Consider the following 24369-nt stretch of genomic DNA (forward strand, 5'->3'; position numbering starts at 1 on the left):
AGGATGCAGTATAACAGCATTTGAAATCACTCTGATTTTGAAATTCTTTGTGGAAGAGAAGAGATGAGCTTATTTTAAAAATATTTTTAACACTGCCACATGAAATACTAAAGATGCACACAAAAATGAAATGGCTGATCAACCTTTTTTCTAATATAATCAGCTATTTCCAAACTATAAATGAAGACAAGCATTACAAAAAAAGCCATTTATTAGATATATGTACATATATATCTATACATGCAAAATGATTTTATACACATTTACACAGGTTCAATTATTAATACAGTGCAAAAATGTCTAAAAAGGTACCAGCCCACCTTCTACAAACTTAACAGGTCTTTGGGAGAATGAAAAAAAGAAAATCCACGGAAATTATCAGCTTCATAAAGTGACTAAGCACCACAAATCTTTAAATTAATGAAATCTATTCTTTGCCAATTTTCTTGCACTGAGCTGCTGAGTGAGGAAAAGAGTTTCCAAAAGAATTATCTTGAAAACTGACAGAATTAAGAAGATGCAATTCAAACTACATTAAACAGTTTAAAGTCGAACAAAAAGGGATGGATTCCTGTTTGGGGATTTGATTCGATACAGGCATAATCCCACATTATGAGTCAGATATCATGTACTCAAACTGCAAGTCATTCTTTTTTATTAAATCTTAAAGCACTGAGATCAATGTAAACTATGCTATTCCTCTTGCTGTTTCAGCAGAAGAAAATGTTTACCTTTATAAATATCATAAAGATATAGGAGCCATTCTAAATACTAACATTAAAAAATAAAAATATATCAAACTATGCGTACTCCGCCTCATCCTGGCATCATAATCCAAACCTACAAAGTGCACTGATACTAACACGCGCATATTAATCCACATAGATTCCTTAATACGGTTAATACATATTACAGGGGGGAAAAGGGAAAAAAAAGGCTGCAAAGGGATTAAGACTAACAGCAAACCAGAGCTTCATTTGTTTAGTAGAAAAGTTCTAGTTGCATCCTCCATCTAACCCACAAAGCAAAACAACACTTACATGAAGGCAGAACTGAACCAACTGGTTTCATTTGATTTTACTGCAACATCTTCAGGAAAAAGAAAATATTAAACAAAAGCTGAATTTCATCTTTATCCACTCCATGTTAATTACACAAGCTATCAAAACACTTTGTTCTACCACTCTTATTGCAAAGCTGTTGCTAATATCACCTGGCACGGGGATGTATTTGTTTTATGATAAAGCAAACACTCAGATGCTCAGGAAGCATCAGAAACATTAGAGTTGCTTCCAATCAGCTCAGTCCAAGGATAAGGAATAGAAAGCAGATAATGGCTCACTGGCCCTATGCCCCAAGTTGTAAATGCCCTGCGTGCCTTAAGCTATAGCAGGCTAGCTTTATCCAAGACTACAGGGCAACAGTACAGCTCTTTTGGATTCTTTAGCCACATTGAGGCTAAAAAGGTAGGAGCAGGGAGTTGGGTCTTATCACTGAGGTCCTTTTCACAAAGTTTTGTCTATCTGTAGTACAAAATGCTTCATCCTTTCCCCAAAGGATGATTCCCCACAGAAACCCAGCAGGCTTATGCTCCTGGAAAACACAATCTGTCATCAAATCCAGTATCCTCAATGAAGTGCTAAGTTTCGTTAAGTATCTAGTATCAGATATTTGGGGGTATCCTTTTTTCAGATTTATTTTTTTAAACTTGTAATCCAAACTTTTAGTTCCCTGCAGTCTCCAAGAGTATCTTACCAAGTAAAACTGGGACTGAACAGCATGAAAGCTTAAAGCTTGTGAGTACTAAAACCCCACGTCTGTGGGATCATCTGCGTGTCTTAAGTACATTGGTTGAATTCTGGCTTCATTTCTCCACTTACACTCTGGCAGAAAACCGTGGTGATGACAAACAACTTTAATCCACTCCCTTATAACAGAAGAGTATTCCCTTATGGCACATGGCTCCAGCTGTTTTCTTAACTGGCTGGCTACAATATTCTTCCATCATTCCTACTAAATTGTCCCTCACAGTTTAAGAGATTTCATTATGTTACTGTTATAGTAAATGTGCTAATATGTGATGGAAAAGAAATACCTACATTTTACTACTGGAAAAAGCTCTGGCACCAAGTCTCTTGATGTCCCAGAAATGGTTCAGGCTGTAACAGGGTGCCTATCAATGCCATTGTTGCAGTCAGCTGCATTACACAAGTGCTTCCAAGGTGCAGCACCACAGGTTTCTGCTCTAGTAGTCCACTGATACTCGCGTTTGGCATCATGAGATTTCGAGAAAATTCACTGAGATGCGAGAAAGTAATTTTGTTACGTGTTTCTGCAAACTCAGGAAGACAACTCTGCATCACGTTAATCTCTTTGCAACCACCAGAGGTAAAGACTATGTGAGAGGAAAACAAATCTTTGGTGAGAAATGTCTGGTGGAAAAAATGGGGTAACCAGAAAACAGATTCCTAAGAAAAAATAAAAGAAAATCTAGGACCATACTTCCACAATAACACACCTACAGTTCTCTACATCTTCTCAATTTGAATCTCTACAACTCTTCAAGGACAGCTGCATCAAAATGCTATGGTTTTTGTTTTGTTTTTTTTTACCTTTTTTACACAGCCTAAATTATTCATATATGTTCTAAAATGCCCATATGCATCTCAATACATTACATACAAGAATACCCAGTGCAGCAGAGGTTAAGAATTTCAGCTCTTAAGTACTATATTCAAAAGTGCACACTCATAAATTCATCTTAGTGTAAGAACTGAACACCATTAACTAAAGGTGTTTTATGTAATAAAGAGAACCTGCTCTTACTTTCCATTACTGGAAATGGCTTTCTACTCACCAGCTATACATTTTTTTAAAAAAGGTGAAGGAGTCAGTGGCCTGTCATAACCAGGCTTGGAAGATTTATCATCTGTACAGACCAAGCAAACATGGAATTACCCTTATACTAAGAGTGACCTTAAAGGAAATAAAGGCCACTTGAGCTGAAAGATCGCTTACATTCACTTGGTTTATTTTATGCTGCCCCAAGCATATTTGCAATTAACCAATAAGCATATACTTAACTACAATGCTCTGTTTAGCCAGGAGATACTTATAGTCTTTATGGTTTTTAAAAGAGCCACAGCCTTTTCCTTTCCTTGAAAACCTAGAAAAATTACCCTGAAACTCATCCTAACAATTTTTCCCCACTGATATTGAACTCATCTAATTATGGCAAATAACTCCTTTACTTACATTTACCAAGAATCTTAATGCTTAACAAGTTCTATAGACAAAAATGTTACCCACCACTTTATCTTCATTTTACTACACAATTTTAGTATTTTCAGAAGCACTGGCAGGGCAATACATTGACCTGCCAAACTGTTCACAAAGCCAGTAAGAGAAATGGCAAAATGCTGTCTAGGTGTTATTAGTCAAGGAGCAAAAGCCTGTTTATGGTAAGAAGAACCTCCATCTGTTGATGACACCTGTCAAGATCTACCATGCACAATTACCACATGCCATGTTAAATACAGCTACATTCCTCACTGTACGTTTGACATGATTACAGTATCCTACTTTATTTCAAGTTGCTTTGAAATATCATCCTTGCAATAACCATTGCCACGCACCTTTAAAAATACTCCAAGCTATTTTTGGCCAGTTTAATACAAAAAGAAATTTTAAAAATAGAGTAGCAAACCCAAAGTCTTTTTCATACTCCGCAGTCAGGCTGTTTCTCCATAAGTTGCCTTGTCAGTATCTGATAAGAAGAAAGAGTTGCCACTCCTATGTGAAAGGTTATTTGCCAGAAGTTCCGTAATCCGTACAAGTATATGTTGCATAAACAAACAGAGAAAAAGAGTACAAACGTCTTCACCTTCCTTGCCGAGCTGTAGAAGAGGTACAAGTAACACTACAAAAGGACCAGAGAGACAGTGTTAGCATTAAACTACGTACATAAGGACAAGAAACATAGCTGGGAACTGCTGGCAAATCCATCCTGCTTGGATGTGCCTGACAATGCAGTGATCACTAAGAAGCTCAAAGCTTCGTGGAAAGGTCCTCCAAGAACAGCCAGAGTGGTGGCCTCAACCCAGACCCTACGGGGTAAGCACAGATATCAAAAGAAGTCTGTCAGCACAACTGGTGTCGGTCCTGTCCATCTCAGCCTGAACTAAAAGGTGTACGAAAGCTGAGCCAGCCTTCAGAAACTACCTATGGTTTTTGCAAGACAAAGGCTCAGAAGCAGGAAAACTGCAAACCCAAACCTGCTTCTGCCATATTCGTGTTGGGATAAACAAAGGACTTAAATCTCTAAGCTTAACCTGATAGAAAGACCATCATTTCTGTTAACAGGTTTAGCTGGGGTTTCGGGCTCCTTTTCTTTTTAAATTCAAGAACAGGTGGAACCCATTCACTAAGCATGTGTGAAGAGCAACAACCCTTACAGGAGAAAACTAAAAACCTCAAAGTGCTGGCAGAAGAGTTAAAAAAGTAACTCAGGCATTAACAGATCATGATTTCTCACTTAAGGTCACAGTTTCCAACTGTGCTGATGACACAAGTAGAGATCAGCATGTAGAAAGCACTTCTACATTTGAGCTCGATTTATGCATAAGCATTTTGTGAAGATGACTGCTATAGATCAAAAGGATAAGAGAGAACTCTTCTTTATTTAGCTTTCCTAGCTTAAGGTACTAACTGGAAAAAAGCAGGACAGAGCATTTCCTTCTGAAGAATGACTTGCATCAAATATTTAGATCCAAATTAGTATCTCCATCTTAAAGCTCTGCCATGCACAGAGGTGTAAGAAGGCTGAAAGATACTAAATTGTATCTATTACAGTACAATAAATAGCCTCTCTGCAAGTTTTAAATACCATAGATAAACAGAAGTCTTCAGATAGTCGTCCCCAAACTCTTAGCCAAATGCAGCAATATTAAGCCACAGCTACTGTCAATCATCCTTTGTGCCCTTGTGTATCTGCAACAGATACACATTGTCCTTCTGTCAATTTGTAACCCAACTACAGCAGCTTCCTGCAGTAACAGGCTAAAACCTGAAGATTTTGCAAACAATATATTGCCCTCAAGTTGAAGGTTGTGGACCACCGTTTAAGGCATTTAAAGAACCTTTCAAGAAGAACCTGTTCAGAGTACATATTTACCTCATTCAAACTCTTCTGCATAAGGAGGTCAGAAAAAATAATCCATTAGAAAAAAAAAATCTACAGAGGCCACAAACCACATTTGTCTTAAGAATGAAAAGTAAATTTTAATGTACATTTGAACATTTTCAATAATATTGCTATCCTATATTTGCTTAGGCTTTCAAGGTGGTTATGCTGCAAAAGCCCACCACTAAGTCTACCACTGTCAGAAACACATCGTATCTATCCCTTAGGGAAACAAACCATCTTTGGGATAGGACTTTTTTAATCACACTCAGGCCCACTTGGCATGTCAAAACATGAAAACATTGAAAAAGCTCACAGCTGCAATTTGCCAAGGGTCAAATTCTGCCTTTAACTGTATTTGTGCCACTGCACTGGAATACCTTAGTGAAATCACCTAGGCAGGACATTAAAAACTAAAGTCTTCCTCTGCTTAGCTAAAAATTATTTTGTCTTGTATACTATAATTTAAAAATAATCAGAAAGCATTTTATTTACAGTTAACATACCTGAAAAACACAGGCTAGAAAAGGTAGAAAAAAAGCTATCACATTTCCAATTCCTTCATGGTCCTCCTGTTTGGATTAAAAGAAGTGACAGACAACTAAATCAGCTACAGTTTTTGGCAAGCGCTGCTTGATATTTTAGAACACTATATTTCATCAAGTACCTCTCATCCTAGTTTATGTCGATTGACTGTAACAGTGTTAAGCAGCAAGATCAGTATCATTGAATAAGATACCAAGAACTGAGACTTATGTGACAATTCCCACTAAATAAAACCATGCCACCATACAATCAGGACACTTCCCCCCCCCAACCTTCCCTTTTTAAAAGTTGTTTACAGTTTTAAATTTGTTTAAAAAAAATTATACAAAAGCAGCTAGAACAAATTACAAGAATGAAAAAAAAAACAACCCCAAACAAAAAAAACAGCCAGCCTGGCAAGAGTCAAATATTTCTCCAAGCTTTAATCTCCCTAGAAAAGAATAAAATGCAATGTGCTGCAATATACAACAAACCACATGAGATCTAGCAGGTAAGCAATCAATTGTATGTTCCCTGGACAAACAAAACACTTCTTGTGGAAAGATGTATGCTCTACTAAGAAGCAGAATAGCCACCCTTAATCTGTTTACCCAAATAACTCTCTCCCTTTGACCCATTTACAGGTTTCAATTCAATCAAGTTTACCTGAAATGAATACTCTGCTAGGTGAACTCCTCGAATGAGATTCAAAGCTCCACACATGATGTTCAGAACAAGCGACAGAATCCCCAGGGGAGTCACACGCTGCATTCTGTAAGTAGGGACTTTAAAAAAAAAAAAAAAAAGAGAGAAAAAAAAAAGGCATCAGTGAAAGTTTGTACTATTATTTTGAATCTTTTTATACTAAAAGAACTCAAATTAGCTTGTGCAGGTTTTAAACATTTTCAAAACTTTCATGCTTGCTCCAGAGAAGACCAATTATGAATAGAAAAAAACTTTGTTGCTGCATTACACTGTTCAGTTCATCAGACATCTATAGATCAGCAAGAGCTCTGGAGTATTTTTTAAACAGATTAAGCAACCAAATTTGTTCTTAAGCTATTTGACCTTAATGTCTTTATTATGGTGCACGCAGATATTTCTCAACTGTTTATTACAGCAGATTAGCATACTTAGCACTCGTCACAGGTCAGTAGAAAAGCCAGAGGCTTTGAGCACCCAAAGGTCTGGGAAAGAGCTTAGATTTCTGACACCCATAAAAGCAAGACAGCAATTCATCTCTTCCTCAACTGGTAATTATGGGGTTTTTTCCCACTGGCAGTTTGAGGGCTCAGTCTGGTATACAGCGATTTTCACCTGCATAGTTTCCACACAGCATTTGGTGCCCTAATCAAGCAGCTGCCAGAATACAGCTGTAGGAGTCAAGGTCTTTGATGCTCTGCTGCTAGAATAGTTGTTCTAGGAGCTGTCAGGACGATAGTACCCAGTCACAGCAGGGAAACGTCTGTCACAGCACTGCTCATCTTACCTCTGCACCTCATACTGACAAAACATGGTCAAAACCAGGGCCTAGGAAATAGACTGGATGCTGTAGGCTTTGGCCTTTGAGCCACATTTTACAGTGCATTGCAATTCCCTTTCTCTCACCCTGCCCATGTGTGGTGAAAATGTATTCAGTTGACTACTGCTTTTGAAAAAGTCTTTGTCTCTAATTGGGGATCCTTTAACTTGGACAGGGAGTTCAGGGAGCTCAAGGACAACTTTAATGAGCAGGTGGTGTTTGTCCTGAGCCCCAAACATGCAAGATGTGAGCAGGGCCATCCAGACAATAAACACTGTGTGCAGCTGTGTCACAACAGTAACTCCACTGTGCCTGGGTATTGGCCAAGGTCCCTGGTGTGCGTGTGAAACCTTACAAATCATGAGATAGTGCACGACTGCGGTTAGCCCAAACTTAAAGGCTTACACACACAAGGTGTGTATCTGAGTATAAAGGCAGGCAAGCTCCAGGACTGGGCCAGAAGCCTCACCTACAGGTGGACGCACTGCGTGGGAATTTTCCCAGTTAGAGAGACCCTGGCACTGGCTGCAGCGGGGCTTCCCAGCCACAATGTGGGGCTGGGTGATGTTAAGGTGGTAATTAGTTACATCTCCTTTTCTTAGTCTCTGTTATATTTTGCAGTAATGATCTGATGCTTCGCTCCTATTGCTCTTTTATCATACTGTGCATAATAACTAGCATTGTTTCCTTTTATTGTATTGCATGCTATTTTCCTTTATTATATTGTAACATAATGATCTGCATTTATTCTTATATTTGATTCGGAATTCATTTTCGCTTGGTATCCAGTCACCATGTTTCACAGGTAGTGAATTACCTGTCTCCTTCCTTTCTCACCTTCTTCACTACTACTACTACTACTTAACACCCACACCCCCAAACACTGTTTCTTCAGGATGATCTAATTGATCCATACCTAATTAAGGTCAAAGTAGTTATTATAAATATGTATTTAACTTTGGACTCTGCTGCTTCTAATTCAGGGTTTTGGTTGTCTAAAAAGTTCACCTAATTTTTTTTCCCCTAGCTAGCCCAACAACAGATACCACACCTAGATACTCACCTACATTTCATCCTTGCCTGTGCATTACTTGTCAGTAGAACAGTAAGAAAGGTAATTTGCAGCTCAGATACAAAATTCAGGTCCTCTCCTGCACCAACATCCGTAAGATAGAGGAGAGAATGAAACAGCCCTCAAGAAGTCTCCCTGTCCAGATGTAGTCAGCTCCTGACTACTGTAGATAAACTATGCAACATAGCAGACATAATCTCTGCCTTCGTTTCAGTGACAGATGAAACAATAACAGCTTAAATATTGCAGTACTGCATGGTTTAGAGTAGGAAAACACTGGTGTCTTCTCCTTCAAGAGAGACTTTGATAGATGGACGTAAAAAAGTTTTGTGCCAAATTAATATAGGAATATAAAGCATCTTTTGTAAGTGTCTATGCAATTAATTAGTCTGGCATGCATTCAGACATCCATAATTTCATCTCCAAAGCACTACAAAAAGGAACCATACTAATTCCATTTGATATATGTCACATTATATACCATTACTATATATTATCGTCATAAACATGCTCACATAAATAAATGGTGCAAAGTAACCCTATCATTCAAAGACAATTTTGCTTTTTTGCTATACAGAGACATTTAAGGTCCAAAGAGCACACTGAACAGAAGCTGTACCAGGATGTTTGTTCATTCACTGACCCGAGTCTTCAGTTTCCTATTATTTTTGATAAATTAAATAATATTGCAGCTACATCGCTCTCACGGAAATTTCCTAATGAAAACTACTGCTTCTCCTTCCTCAGTTTCTAAGGTTTACTTCAGAGGCACAGTCTCTCTCAAACAATTATGAAACTCAAGTGTCACTCACTGTACAGGCTCCTGCAAACTACACATGTTGAGAGTTCCCAATGCCCAGGGAAGAACAATGTAAGTCTCAAAATATAGTTTCTGCAGCATAGAATACTATATAAAAGCTACTTATTTTTTGTCCAGTAGGATAAAAAGAATTGCTGTCACAGATGCAGGGGAGATTACAATATCCAGTTGCTCAGGGATCAGATTCTGTGAAAACACATCTTTAAATTACTGTGGAGCTTCATTTCTGCTATATCATTCTGAGGTTTAATTTACAAACTGAAATTTCATAGAACAAGCGAGATAGTTGTTGCTAGGGAAAAATTATTATACTTCCTTGTGTGAATTCAATCAATATTTTTATAAACAGAATTTTATACTGGAATTACATATTACACTAAATAAGGGAACAACAGAGTACAAGCGCTCTTATTCCAAGACAGCACAATTTTGCACAGGCACAATTAAATACTAATTGGGTTCAAATTGATTTGACACTTCAAGTAGAAAAGTTGGGCTCTTCAGAGTATAAGAACCATACAGAAGATGTGCCGGGGACTGTCGATTACCTAGCACCCAGGAAAAATGCATCTGCAGGTTTCAACATGTACAGAACAATTCTGTGAAAACACCCTCACAGAATGAAGGAAATTAAACTTCTGCCGATGATTTTCTGAGCAGAGGCCTCTGGCTATTTAAACGGAGACTGACATGAATGCTTGTACCACACTCCATTCTGTCTCTTCAAGGCATAGCACAACAAGAGTTTGACAATGAGTCACATACTCAAAGCTCCAGATAAAGACAGCACCAGGAGTGAAAACTGAAGCCAAACTCAAACATTTTAAAATAAAATAAAGCACACAAAAGACAGAGATGTGAGACATCTTCAAAAAACACCTTAAAAAGGACTCCCCGTGTTCCGACAAAAGACTAAGAATGTTCATCAAGGGGAGCACAAAGCTGCATAATTTAACAGCATGGTCACTAGACGAATAGCACAAGTCATTCTACTTCACAGAGCCACTTCTGAAGTGAAAACTCGCTCTTCACAGAAAGCTACTTACACTTCACATTTTTTTTGTATACATAGCCCACCGTCCTCCAGAGCTCTATAAGCTGTGCCCCTATTGACACACAAGGTGAGCCTTTTGCAACAGCTGAGGTTGTATAGATGTTGATCAAGGATACAATGCTAGTGTCTTTCTAGCAAGAATTGAGCTAGGTTTAGTTAACAAAAGGAAGGAACAAAGAGAAGAATAAAAAAAAACGCAAAGGAAAAAAAAGCTCTTGTCCCCATATATACTAACAAGGACAAAACTGCTCTGACTTTTCAGACTCCTTTCACACTAAAATGAAGAGCCAGGGGATGTGATCACACAGCTCAAGACGACAGGAACCAGCTACAATCATGTAAGGAGGCTGATGTTTTGATCAATCCATTGATTGATCTATCTTTACTATAGAACAGGGACACAATTAAATTCTGCTCTCCTCCAACCACAACACTTTAATTTATGCTCAGAAAGTCTCCTGTATAGCAAAGCCATAATATAAATAACATTATTATGCAAACAAACACTGTCCACACAGCTAAACTTAAAGCAGCAAAGCGGGATTCAGCTGGTAGGTAACAATGAGAGGAGAGAGACATAAGCCAGGAAAGCTGACTCCAGCTGAGGGAAACAGATGATCATAAACATGATCCTTAAAATAAAAGCAGAACAATCTGTAAGAGAATTTGGGTTAGACCAGAAAGAACAGCCAAAAATACAAAGCCAGATGGAAAGTAAAAGAAAGCAATTAAGAATATAGGCGAACTGAAAATGTATTTCTGATCTGTGGACACAAACTAGCTTGCAAATGTTTACTGGCACTGAAACTGTTCACACTAGTGCGAAGAATTTCTAAGCCCTGTCATATCACGAAAATATTTAACCTTCAAGCACAGTTCTGATGAGCCCTCACAAATTTGACTGGCAACCAGAATGTTTTCAATTCTATTTTTCCTTCCTCCTGGCCACTGCCCTTCTATATTTTAACTTAAAATACCTATGTCAAACTAGATTCCAGCTCATCGATCAGAAACAATAAGACTGAGCAACTAGAAGTTAATTTTATTAGTGTTTCATAAGTTAAAAACAACAAAGAAAAGGGAAAATACAAGCTCATGGCGCTCCAGCTGCATTTAAACCACCATGCTAATAGGATTAAAATAAGGACATGGTTTAGTGATGGACTTGGCAGTGTTAGGTTTGCGGTTGAACTTGATGAACTTAGAAGTCTTTTTCAACCTAAATGATTCTATGATTCTACGATTCCTTTTTGTAGAGGAAGTAGGCAGGACTTTGACTATGCAACTGAAACACAAATACGAAGATACCAATTTTACCATAAATAAGTAGAGGTTAGTAATTCTAAAAGTAGGTAAAATGTTGGTATTCATCACAAAAGGTCCCTTGTCAAGCCTCTATGTATTGTTTATACAGATATACATATTCTTTTCAGGAATTTTAGTCAAATGCTTAAGTTATAAAGAATAAGGTAAAAGAAGAAAGCAAAGAGGGGAGAACAACTCAAGACAGACAGTCTGGGAATAAGAATTTTACCCTCTGGTTATATTCTTCTCATCTTTTCTTTCCTCAAGGCCAAAGCAATCCATTCAGACTGCAATTATGTATCTTCTATTCACAACAAGCAATTAGTTGAGCTTCTTCAGTCATAGAAAATTTAGCAAACAACTACTTTAAGAGCAGGAGAATTGAACATGGGAAATGCCAAGGCCAGTTACAACCAATTGTCCATATTGAGAAGTGATTTACAGCTGGGAAAAAAAAGACACTACCACAAGTCCTTAAAGGCCCTGATGCACACCTGCTACCACGTAAAGATCATATGCTGTTTACTATGATCAAAAGGCAGACTTCTCTTCCTTGGGTTTCATACACGAGATATAGATATAGATAGACAGATAGACATATATATATTCCTCAGTACAAAGTGAACCATTGCTATTACACATTTTTCTGTTGTTTGCAAAGTTAGGTTCAGGAAGTACTGTCACCTGTGCATAGTAGTAACTTACCAACCTCCACATGAACGCCTGCATGCCCACCATTAGTCATCCCATTCATCAATTCTGTATCCTCCAGTTTCAGCTGAACCGGGGGCTGGAACTTCAGCTCCTCCTCAATCTTCTCCCAGTTGGCCTTCATTTGAGAGCCACTTGCACAGTTAAAATGGCATTTAACTTTCTGAATAACATTATCTAAAACAATATAAAAACATGATTCAATTAGCTCTGCAAAAGTTAACTGATTCAAGTAATTATTAATCAAGTCATGGCATTCTTTTTTTGATTGTTTTTCACTTCTTCCTTCTTTTCTTATTAGTTACACATATAAAATTCCACCACTGGTTAGGGAACAAAAATACCTCTCCTAGGTATTTTATAAACATACCCACTCCCTTCTGGATACTTTAAATCTCAACATCCTGCCTGCCAGTGGACTGAACATGAGCTTTCACATTCCAGGGCACTTCCTATGAACTACCACGAGAAGCAATTCCACATTGTGTTTTAACAATGTCAAGGATTACATTTTTTCCAGCACAGAGATAAATTAACTCAACCTATAGTTGAGTCATGAAGCAACTCTGACTGGCAGAGGCAATTCCACAGTGATTCCACCAATGTCCAAGCCGCAGACCTACATACAGATCACCCTGCTTCATCTCTCACACTTTAAATTTAATACTATTGGCAAGCAAATGCCTTTCCACAAATGTGGCTGCTGGTTTGACAGGAGTTGCACTGAGACTAAGGCAAGAATTTGGCTGACTACGTATTGCTCACACCTCCAGAGCTGAAGTACCTCACCATGGATACTGATAATTCCTATTTAATTGTGCGAAGATATTGGCAAAGTCAAGCCATTTCAAATGCTTAGGGACATAAAATGCAGAAGCATTTATTTTGCTAAGATATCCTGTAAGTAAAATCCATATCTTTAAGATATGTCAGAAGCCTTGCATAGGTTGACTACAGCTACTACTGGATATGATACATATGTAATAGCTCAAGCATGAGTTTTGAGACCACAGAGAAGGACTGTATGCTGTGCTAGAACATACAGCATCATAAGTACTCCTTAGTGAAAAATCCTCTATTTTACCTTAAGTCAGCCTGCTACAATCATCTGTAACTACCACACAAAAGGCTAAGATCTTAAGGATAAAGTGCATCTTGGATCCAAACACAGGAAAGAATAAAAAATAATTAAAAAAAATAATCAACCAACCAAAACCAAAATAGTTTAATAAAAAGGGGTAGTTTGGATCTCAGTATAAAATTACATCGTGCCTGGAATGTGCCCTGCAAGGAATCCACCCAAAATACAAATGGCTGTAGAGTATGCTTTCCTTGTGGATTCTCAATCTTTTAAGCACAAACTTAACACTATTACCAAAATCTGAATAGAAGTGTGCTAACCCACTACAATATCTTATCCTTCCCCAGAAAAGTTTCTCACTGCAAGGGAATTTTGTTTTCAACGTTGTGAGGTTCAGCAGAGCAGCTGCTACTTTGCAAGAAAACCGTTTATATCAGGTTAAAAAAGAAACACTAGGCATGATTATGAAGTATTATGTGAATTTAAGTCATGCCAGAAGTAAAGCTGTCCATAATAATCTATTCTGTCTCCCTTTTTTCCTGTACCCATCTGTCTCCACTTGTCAGATTTTTGTAATTAAGTTAGAAAGTGTTTGAGATGTGGATTTCTTTTTCTTCTGTGCTTGTTTATTAATCACCACATTTTGTTCATCTATTAGAGGGGCACTCAGGAACTGCAAAACCAACAGTCTAATAGTTTAAGGCGCTTACAAGATCTCCCCCTCCTCCTACACATGCATACAAAGGCACACACACAGATTCATTGTTATGATCAGGCCAGGAGACACTGTTTAACGTCCTAACAGCAGCAGACACAGAATTCTTACTATTAGAGAACAGTTACAAACCGAATTCAAGAAAAGCATATGGTCTGGAAGCTAAACTGATGCTTGTTGTATCATAGGAAGCAGCAAATTCCCACTGAAGCTCTTCCAGAAAGCAAAATGCCATGATGGTTGAGAAATTGCTGGAACAGATTGCCATGCAGGCAATATCCCCTGAAGAAAGGAAACTGAAAAAGAAAAAAAAAGAAAAAAAGCAAACCAAACATCAACATAAAAAGGTAAGAGGCATGTGGACACCAGAGGTAAACTGTACTTTCTGTCAAAACATAATGTACAGACTGCAAAAAATACATTGTTTGCACTGCTGTAATAGTGCTGTAGCTCTTGTAGATCTACCGCTTATTCTTAACTTATTCAATACACCTTAGCATACTAAAGATCGTAATACAGATTTTAAATTGCTACATCAGTAAAACTTGAGGACACCAATTTCCCAGGCTGGCTTTAAATCATGTCAGTAACAAATGAGATGGACTGAAAACATCACAGGCAAGATTTTCAAAGAAAACATTGTGGCCTTCCACAAACAGAAGTGAAAACAAGCAAGCTTGTTCACATGAAGCAAGCAGATGTATTCCTTTGCTCCCCTTGAATATGACAACTTCATATTAACAGGAAGATATAGTAATTAACTTGCACAAACCAAGATATTCAAACACTGTTACTGCTAAGTCATCTGTAACAAAGGTGAGCTTGTACCAAACAGCACAATAAAAACCCTACTCCAAAAGCAGTCCCTCTAACACTGAAGCCATATTTACGCAGAAGTTTCCACTTACAGATGGCCAAAAATCTTCCAGGAAACTTAACAGGGGATTCACCTGACCAAAATGTCAGCGTGTACTTAAGGTTGAGAGAAATGACTCTCATCTAGGCTTCATTAAATAACATGGCAGTCAGGGCACCCCGTTCAGGTGGCAGCACTCATAATGTAGATAGTTACACATCTCTAATTATGGTGTGGATTGTGGAAGTTTAGCTACATCTCAAAGAAGACCGAGGAAACCTTCACTTACAGTTTAGACATCTGTTAACAATAATTCAGTATAAAATCAGTTTTGAAGCTGAACAATTACTACCTCTCTGTCTTTTCTCCCTTTTTTACTGTTTACATATTTCACCCCTTTCACACAGAAAGACTTACGGTTTCTACTTTATCACATTTCATTTACTCATTGTACTATGTACTCGGGATGTATCATTTTGATTAGCTCTACGACAGCTTAGTCACACTGGGTAGATTCCCTGAATTCCTTTTGTCCCCAGCTCACAGCTAAGAATCAACACCATGCCTGCGTAAAACTACCTCTTCCCAGTTGTCAATAATTTATAGCCCTTTTGCCATGTATCTGTTTGCACTCTTCTCATTTCAGAGCCAGATGCATAGCTACTGCTGGAGAGACTACAGAAGATTAAAAGCAGCAGAACATGTTAGCATTCAAGGGCACAAGTTCGATTTGAAAGAAAAGGAATTAAAATGCTGATCTCTGATTTTCCAACCCATACAGTGTAAGTTCATGTACCTTCTTTCTCCAACCACTCCCAAAAAAAGGGATGCTTAGTTTTACCTCAGAGTCACTTTATGTTTTCTTAAATTCACTAACTAGAAACACAATCACGAGCTAAAATTCGTTTTTAGAACTAAATTAAAAATGAATAGTAAATTAAAATTCTCATCTCTGAAAGAAACCTTAATTTCTTAAAATAAAGACTAGCAAATCCTTCTCCAATAAAGAAAAGCAAAGATTTACTATTTCTCCATACTGGCTATTGTCAGTATGCTTCAGGCTGCCTCAAGATACACCCAGCAGCCAGAGAGCTTCTAGAGACTTGAACCCGGCTGGTATTCAGAAAACGGAGTGGGCAGCACGTAGGACAGAGTCAGGGCAGTTCTCTGCAAGCTGGAATCAGAACTGTAGGGGCCTGAGCGAAGGTATCAGCAACACTTGACCATCTCTGAAGAAAAGGGTTTGGGGTTTAGACTAAACTAATTCCTAAGCACTAAGACGTTGTCTTAGAAGGTATTTGTAGAAGTCCAAGATAACCCAACTGCTAATAGTAACACATACTGCCCATCGAGCAGAAAACATTCACTACAAAAAAATGAAAACTAAAATAAGTAGGTTTTAACATATGCTTACCAAACCAAGCAGGAGCTGCATGGCTGCGATACAGAGAAATAAGGTTTCAAAATACTTGGATGTTACAATCTAGACATGCACGGTGGGATTTCAGATTGCAGTTAGGCACCACATAATATTCCTGAAATTCAACCCAGGACAATAATTTCAAAAACTAAAGTAAAAAAAATCAACCAAAGAAAAGCAGGGACTTACTGTATGCTAAGGTCACGTCCTTTTGCTGTGCCTCGACTTGGATACTGAGTAAGAATTGAGGATAACGCCTTTAATCTCTTTCTGCATTCCAGAAAGCCTTGGTTGAAATGAAAATCTGTGGAGGCTGAGAGGGGAAGTCCATCCCTCACCCGCACCACACAGGCAAAGAAGATCATGGACATTCTCCACTGGAGCACACATGAGGACAACCTGAAAATGGAATATTAAGTTAGGTTAATGGATGTGATATCAGTTAGTTACAATCCAATACGCTAGCCAGAAATATATCAAGGGTAGAGTTTATTCACCGTTGCTGTTGAACAAGTACCTCTTGTAACTCCGCAGTCATCGAATGCAATCAAACTGTTCTCAAAGGTCATGGCTGCGTCCATTTTTTGTCCCTCAGACAAAAAGGGGAGGCAGGGGATTTGACAGAGGAATTATCTACCTACAAATATCCCTATTTTCCCTCCTTCTGCTTTACCTTAAGCATCAGAAGTGCTGAGTAAAGTTCTTAAAGGTATTTATGGAAACTGGCTAACTCCCACTGACACAACACATCTTCACTAGTGTTACAAATAGCTGCATTAGTGTTGCAGTTACCTGATTTGCTAGCATAACACACAAACACAAAAATAAATTTTAGGCTACAGCCTGTCAAGCTCTTTATACAGAATCAACTAGGACTAAATACAGAACAAAAGTTGCCCTCACTTGACTTCTTACTCTTTAACAGGTCACAGCCTCCTGTGAAAAGTTATTACTGGGATTTACCCGGTACATTCAAAACACACAAGAGATCTGTCCCTCAGACATACCATGAGTATCCAGAGCAAGATGTTAGAAGGCTAATGCAGCAGCTCACATATTCTCTGAAAGACAACCACAATAAACATTTTAGAAAACTAATGACATATATATACACACACATATTTACAATGTCACATCTCCCATGCAGTAGGTAAACATATCCTAGAAAGTATTTTGCCTCAAGGAAAAAACCAACTCATTTGCTTACCCAATATATCGATTCCTAGATGTATCCAAAGACACTATGAAATGATACCCAAAATATTTCTGATGCCCCGATCATTGTTTTTAAGTTATCCTAGCTTCCTGTAAAAGAACAGCTCTACATCAGCAGACTTTAAGTGATTATTATAAACAAGTCAAGGGGAAAAAGAAAAAAGAAAAGAAAAACAGGCATTTACTCTGCTTCAGGCAAACTACAAAAGTGAAGCATTAGAAAAAACAAACAAACAAAAAATGAAATCACACTGTGAATCCAAACTTTTGATAGAGGGAATGACTGCTTTAAACAGGCCTGTATCAAAGAATTCATTACGATGCTCAAAGTTTCTTTGAAACGTGTCTCATCATCAAGTGTTTTTCCTGTCTAAGAGAGTAAAAGAGCAAAGCCTTTTCTAATTCAGGCATTCATGAACTCTCCTGCCAGTAGAGCTGTTTTAATGTCTGATAAAGGTTGAGTTCTTACACAGAAGCAGCACTAACAGGGTCTCATTTCTGCTCCACAGGAATCATTTCCACTTAGCTATAGGAACTATCCCTCTATGAAAGGTGGCTGCAATTTGCCAGCATGTTAAAGCAACTAACAATTGTCAGAGGAATTCACAGAAAGCATAATTCTACACAACTTGTTTCCCTAGAAAAGCAAATTAAAACCACAGAAGCTTACACATCACTTGAAAAATGCTATTTTGAACTTTTTAAATGGAGATTAAAGAAGAATTAGATGTTAGGGTTTTCTTCCACTATACCTCGCATTTCTTGTCCAGCAGTCATTTGAGTGGCAAAATCAAACTAAGCTCACTAACTTCATTTTAGCATGCATCAAAAAGCATTTCAACAATAATCAAGATTACTACATGTCTACTTGAGACATCACATCAATCTTCCATGTGTTGTGCTAGCAGACATGAAAGAAACAGCTCAGAAAGCTGCTTAAACTTTAACATAGAAGTGAAATGAAAACAAAAAAAGGAAACTGCCAACTCAGAAACATTAACACAGTCAACTGGTAAGTACAGTTGCTCAGAACAGCACAGTTTTATGGTCAATGGTTGGCATAACTCCAAAATATCCAACTTGACAAACACCACAGAGGCAATATGTATTGAGCTCTCATTTACCTTTCAGAAACAGCCAGAATTTGACCAGGACAATAGAAAGGCACTAAACTTAGAAACCAAAGATGCTTTCTAAAATGTATTTGGCCTATGAAATTATCCAATTCACTATGCCATTAATAGCAGGAGCTTAAGATTAAAAAAAAAAATATGTATATAGTCATCACTAGGGATAACATCACCTATAGTTAACCAGCTGCATATAGAAAGGTATACAACTTTCCAAGACATACAAACCTTCACGCTTCAGGGTATAAGGCTTTCCCTAAATACCACCTGCCCATCAGAGGGATTGTCTGTTCTCCTGTGAAAGATCTGGTATCAGTCATCATTGGGCAGACTTCCAAATTGAATGCCAGACTTGACTGCAGAAATGAGTCAATGCTCCTTCTTTGGAGAATACACCTGCTGTAACGTACTACCAGACTATCACTGCTGTATTCATCCAAAAGGCTTGATTTATTTTTTTTCAAATCTACCTGCCTGCAAATTTCTAGGTTTGCTGCCTACGGAAATGAAATGAGGCTTACCCAGACAAGCTGCAAGTACTAGTGGAATAGGTATCTTACATGCCTTTTGGTTTTGTGAAAAAAAGGCAAGTGTGTATAAAAGAAAGTTACATCCCCAACAGAGGGAAAGGCTGATGCAGTGGCTCAAATCTTAACAGAGAGCAAGTGAGCATAACCACAGGGCAAAACAACCAGAAATACATGCACTGGTTCTGCTTCTTATAGAGCTCCCATTGACATGGTCTAAAGGACTGTTTGCATAGGTAACACCCTACCCCCCAACACAGGAAAAAAAGTATGAGATTTCAGAACAGTACCTGTAAAGACTTCTGAGGAGCTGAAAAAAAAAAAACACACAAGCTTTTCATAATTTGGGGGTTTATTTGCAATGTAGCACAGGTTTAGCTAAAAGAGGTGAGAGCCAACATCACCCCATGGAAGAGGGCAAAGCCTAAAAGTAAATTCATGCAGCTGGTTCACCTGTCCCCTATGGAACTCCTGTCACCAACCACCTACCACTCAGATTCATCCAGCTTTCTCCTTTCCTTTTCCACATTCCCCCCGCACGCCTACTCTGGCACTGTACCTCAATGAGGTTTTCCTTTTACTTTTCCCCAAGCCTCTTCTTACTTGCATATCAGAAGGTGTTTTGTGCCCATGGCAAATAACAGTTACTACTGTCACTTCCCTTGAAACTTTAATTACTTGCAAGCCAATTTTGCCATGCCACATGTTAAGTAAGCACTTATTATCACAACTTACTGGACTGATCAAGGTGTGCACATAACCAAGTAAATCTATGATCTTACTATTTGACTGACCTACCCCTTCCTCCTCCAGTCTCTATCTGTACATGATTAGCAGCCCAAAGTATCTGCAACTGACTTTACGTGGCAGGCCTTTGAACCTGGTCCCGAACTTTGACAATGTACTTGCCTTTTGATTAAGCAGATATCAAATCTTACTGTATTCAGAATTAATAACATCATGTCAGGCCAGCTATTTTACTGGCACAAAGCAGGCAAAACCTTGAGAAATGTTTTGTGTAACTGTTTCAGAAAAACATGTTATAATTTATGATTGAAGTAAACAAAACCTGCTTTTTTCTTTATTTGAAGCACCTGTACAACCAACAACACTTCAGAAAACTGTTTAGTGTAAGACTCTCATGGACAGGACATATTTACAAGTCTTACAACAAACAAGAGTCTTCAGGGTATTCCCACAGTAGGCCTCTAAGAAGCTACCCAAAGCGCAGTTCCTCCATCCCTCACTTCCTAAGTAGCGGCCAACACCCTCCAGCAACTACGCAGGAATTATTAAGGCAGCCTTAATCTTATGCTTTACTATACTTACACAAGCTCCTCCATATAAGATCACACCCAAGTCTCAAGCGCCACACCTCTCTGAATGCTAGGCAAACTCCTACTTCATTATCTGTACTATGAAAACAATCTACTCAAAAGACTATGAAAATGCCAACCAGTACATAGTTCATGAGGGGAATTATTTCAGAAATACTGTTGTTTAAGAAATTATTTTATCTAACCATCAAAAGCAGAAAGTTTCCATCTAAGAATGGCATAACACTAACAAGGAATGTCTTGTTACCAGGATCTCTCTCAAGTATTCATCTTCTCTCCCTGTTCAGAGTCACATTTCCCTTCTTTCTACAGGTGGCATACAGGCCAGCTTCAAACCCAACAACTTAACTATTTTCTCAATTTCTGATCCTCCTGCTGAAGGAAGGGCAAAAGCTTTAGTGAATGTTACCATAGTCCAGGAAGCTCTTGAAGCAATCTGTGAAGTTTCTTTGGACACGTGACAGCTTGACACATGATCATAACCACTGCATCTACTGCATCTTTCCTCTAGCGGGTAAGCTTCAGAGGGAGTCACAGACAGCTACAGGTGGGATGCCAGAACACAAGAGATTCCGATTGACTCCATCAAACACAATACATTTAACAGAGCTGCAGTTCAAGTGCTGGTATCAGTCTCAACCAACAAGCAAAGGAACTGAGACATGGTTCATAAGGGAGAATTACTACTCCTCTGCAGGATCACGAAGTGGATTTTATGCTCTTCTCACATTTATAAAAAAAGGAGAGCTGAAATGCTGTTAAACTTCCCATCTTCTAAGGTAACAGCATCCATCTGCTTCTTCCCAATTGCTCTCCCTCGATGCTCACAGCAGCACTACCCAAGCTACAGATATCACAGACCTACAGGGCAACAGGAGCCACTCTCCAGATACAGCAGTGAATAAAAGCAATTTGAAAACATGATGCTATCTCAACTTTTAAAACAGTATTTGTGGATATCAAGAGCCTGTAAGTTCCTATAAATCCTACAGGTTTTATTCTTGTCCCCAAAGGGAAGCATATAGAAAACTCTTACCATCACAAATCTCCTGTTTACACACACCCCTATGAACTACCAGAAATAACACGTGTTACACAAAACTCAAACTCCAACACCCAGGTCCCCCATGAACCGCACTGGCTCAAAGGACAACTGTCCTCATTCTTGCCCACACTGCACCATAAAAACTCTGTAAGGTTCTGAAGCTCTCCCCCTACATTAACCTCTCAGAAATATCAGCAATCCTATCAGCTCCCAAATACACACACACACCCCAACCTGTATCCTTAAGTCTCCTAACACCCAGCAGCTCATCTCTGTACCCTGACCAGCCCACAAAATTAAGGACCCTTCCCACATCCATCCTGTTCCACTCACCCCATTATACATAACTAAACTCTATTCACTGCTCTTCTCCCGCACATTAAGATTCCCAAAACCCCCAAAAAGTACCCCTTTCCCACACTCTTCAATAAACTCAAACACCTTGAAAGCTGCCCCCCTCATCAGGGCACTCGTTCCCACCGAAAAGTCTCCCCATACACCTCTCAAGCATCCAGACACTCCTAAATCTTACTCCCATCCCACAGGTCCCAAACCCTCACATTATCCCAGCCCACCTCCAGACATCCCCGGCATAACACAAGCCCTCGTCACAGTCCCAAGTCCTCCTCCCCCTACACCCCTCAAGCACTCCAAGGAACCCCCAAATCCTACATAGGGCAAGATCTTGAGCCCACCTCGGCTCACCCCCACCCCATCCCCACACACACCCAAAGCCCTTAACTCCCCTTCACCACCTCCCCACACGCCCCTCCAGCACCCCAAACCTTACTTCCCTGCCAGAGGTCCCCACACCCTCGGGGCCCACCCCTCCCCCCTCACCCCCGCAGGGCCCACATTACCCCTGCCCACCCCCTCAGGGCCCACCCCTTCCCTCACACCCCCTCAAGCACAACACACGCACCGCGGAGCGGCGCAGCTCAGCCCCGCCCCGCCCGCGGGGACCCAGAATTGGACGGAGGAGGAAGAGGAGGAGGAAGAAGGGGGGAGCCGCCCCCGGGCCCCCTGCACCGCTCACCTTCCCCGCCCCTCGCCGCGGCTCCGGACCTCTCCCACCGAACGCCGGCGGCGGCGGCGGCACCACAACACCCCCCAGCCCGCCCCCTTCCGCCCACAGAGACGGCGGGTAGAGTGTCCGCGGCGCGGGGCACGCCGGGACGCGGGAGGCCGGTTCTGCGGCCGGCCGGGAGCCCGAGACCCGTTACACCCCCGGGGCGAGGGGCGCGGCACGGCGGGGGCCGACGCTCCGGGAGCCGCCGGCGCCGCCAGGTAGCGGCGGGCCAGGCTTGCTTGGGCCTTTGGCTGCCGGTGGCGGGTAGAGTAGGCCGCGGGGCTGCGGTGCCGCGCTGGGGGTCCCTGGGCGCCGCGGCCCGCAGCCCCCGCGGTCGGGGCCGTGGCAGGGCCCGCAGGAGCCCCCCAGGGCCGTGTCCAGCCGGGGCCGCGAGAGCCGCCCCGGGCCTGTGCCGCGGCCGGCGGGGTGGGGGGCGGCGGGGGTTCCAGGGGTGCAGTGACAGGCCGGACCCCCGGTCGAACACGAAGCAGGCTTACCAGGCTCTGCCGGGGGCGTCGCTTGAAAGAAAACTGAGCCCTGTAGCTCAGCTCTCATGCTGGTGCTTCTAGAGGAACCCTACCGCTGTGCAGCCTAGGTGACAGATGGGTTTTTCTTTTTAATTAAGGGCTACTGCAGAGGATGAACTGGGATTCAAAGTAGATTACCTTCATCCTTCCTTCTGGTGCTGCCAGGCATAGAAAAAAAACCAGGAAGCTTTGCATCTGGAGTGATACCTGTGCCTCACCTCACTGTGGGCGTTGTGGCAGTAACACACCACAAACTGCCTTCTCACGGGACGTTCATGTGAAAAAACAGCCGAAGAAAACCATTACTTTTTTTAATTAATAAATCAGTTACTGAACATGGGACCTCTGAATTCACAGGTCTTGATGTGGGGACATTATCTGCATGTAATCAAGTTGTTGCTATTTCTAAGCAATAGCAGCACTGCTTGGCACCATGTGCAGTGAATAACCATCAATGTGCTGCTGTTACTGTAACAGCTTCCACTCCTCATCAAAACATTTCATCATGCTGGTGCAGGTCTAGCTGGTTTCACAATCTGATTTCATCCCTGCTGAGGATTGCTGCTTTGGATCCTTCCTGTTGGTAAAATAAAATACCCTGCTTTAGGGGGAAAAGATAAATGTGTTTGGGTTTTGGGGGAACAGGAATAGATCAGCTTAATTTCAAACACACATTTATTTCCTTTCCTTTCCTCCATGCAGAGCGTTGCTTGCCCACTTCCTGTAGCATGGTGGATCTTTATCTCATTCACTCTGCCACTAAAGGGAACATCTCTATTTACTAGCACCACTAAAAGAAGCAGGTGTGTAGTTCTGTAGGGTTTTGCCTCCAGTTTTTAAACCTTTGTTGGGAAGCTGATGACCAAGCAAGTCTGCAGTGCAGTGGGTAGCACCAACTACCCAGTAGGGCTGCAACCCTACTGCCAGGTGTGTTAGAGGAAGCCCTGCTGCCAAAGCCAGCATTCTTCTCCCTGTGACTGACAAAACTCTGAAACATCGCTGTTATCCTCTGTTAACAGCAGCTGCATTTAATTTGTAGGCAGAGACCAGCCAAGTTCGGGATCTTAGGGTGTCACAATCTGTTTGCTTGTTTAGTGAGTTCTTTTGAGGAACTTGCTGAAGTATAACTGTGTAGGGATTTGTTAGCCCAAAAGAGCCATCCTTTGAAAGCAGTGGATACTACAGCCGCCGCTCCCTGCTTTTCCAGCTCTTCAATATTCAAGATACACGTGTGGCCAGAAGACTGCAGGGATATC

General features: G+C 40.4%; 1 protein-coding gene and 1 long non-coding RNA gene across 6 annotated transcripts; one reads left to right on the forward strand and one right to left on the reverse strand.

Moving 5' to 3' along the window:
- Window positions 1-193: 193 nt before the first annotated feature.
- Window positions 194-23216, reverse strand: SEC22C (SEC22 homolog C, vesicle trafficking protein). 5 transcript variants are annotated; one of them, XM_040591903.1, is made up of 9 exons: window positions 23084-23098; window positions 19426-19445; window positions 17271-17324; window positions 16453-16662; window positions 14120-14283; window positions 12186-12368; window positions 6374-6492; window positions 5689-5754; window positions 194-3919 (listed from the first exon to the last, which is right to left on the reverse strand). In XM_040591903.1, the coding sequence occupies exons 4-9, from the start codon at window positions 16632-16634 to the stop codon at window positions 3719-3721; spliced, it is 915 nt and encodes a 304-aa protein (XP_040447837.1). In that variant the 5' UTR covers window positions 16635-16662; window positions 17271-17324; window positions 19426-19445; window positions 23084-23098; the 3' UTR covers window positions 194-3718. The 5 variants fall into 5 exon arrangements, with proteins under 5 accessions (XP_040447837.1, XP_040447836.1, XP_040447835.1 ...); XM_040591902.1 differs by lacking the exon at window positions 23084-23098 and adding an exon at window positions 22554-22609; XM_040591901.1 differs by lacking the exon at window positions 19426-19445 and having other exon boundaries at window positions 23084-23216.
- Window positions 22696-23463, forward strand: LOC121087175. The gene is made up of 2 exons (XR_005827536.1): window positions 22696-22804; window positions 23212-23463. It is a non-coding gene; the product is annotated as an uncharacterized LOC121087175 (long non-coding RNA).
- Window positions 23464-24369: the final 906 nt, after the last annotated feature.

Source organism: Falco naumanni, chromosome 4, assembly GCF_017639655.2.
Source record: "Falco naumanni isolate bFalNau1 chromosome 4, bFalNau1.pat, whole genome shotgun sequence".
In the NCBI taxonomy this organism is placed as follows: domain Eukaryota; kingdom Metazoa; phylum Chordata; class Aves; order Falconiformes; family Falconidae; genus Falco; species Falco naumanni.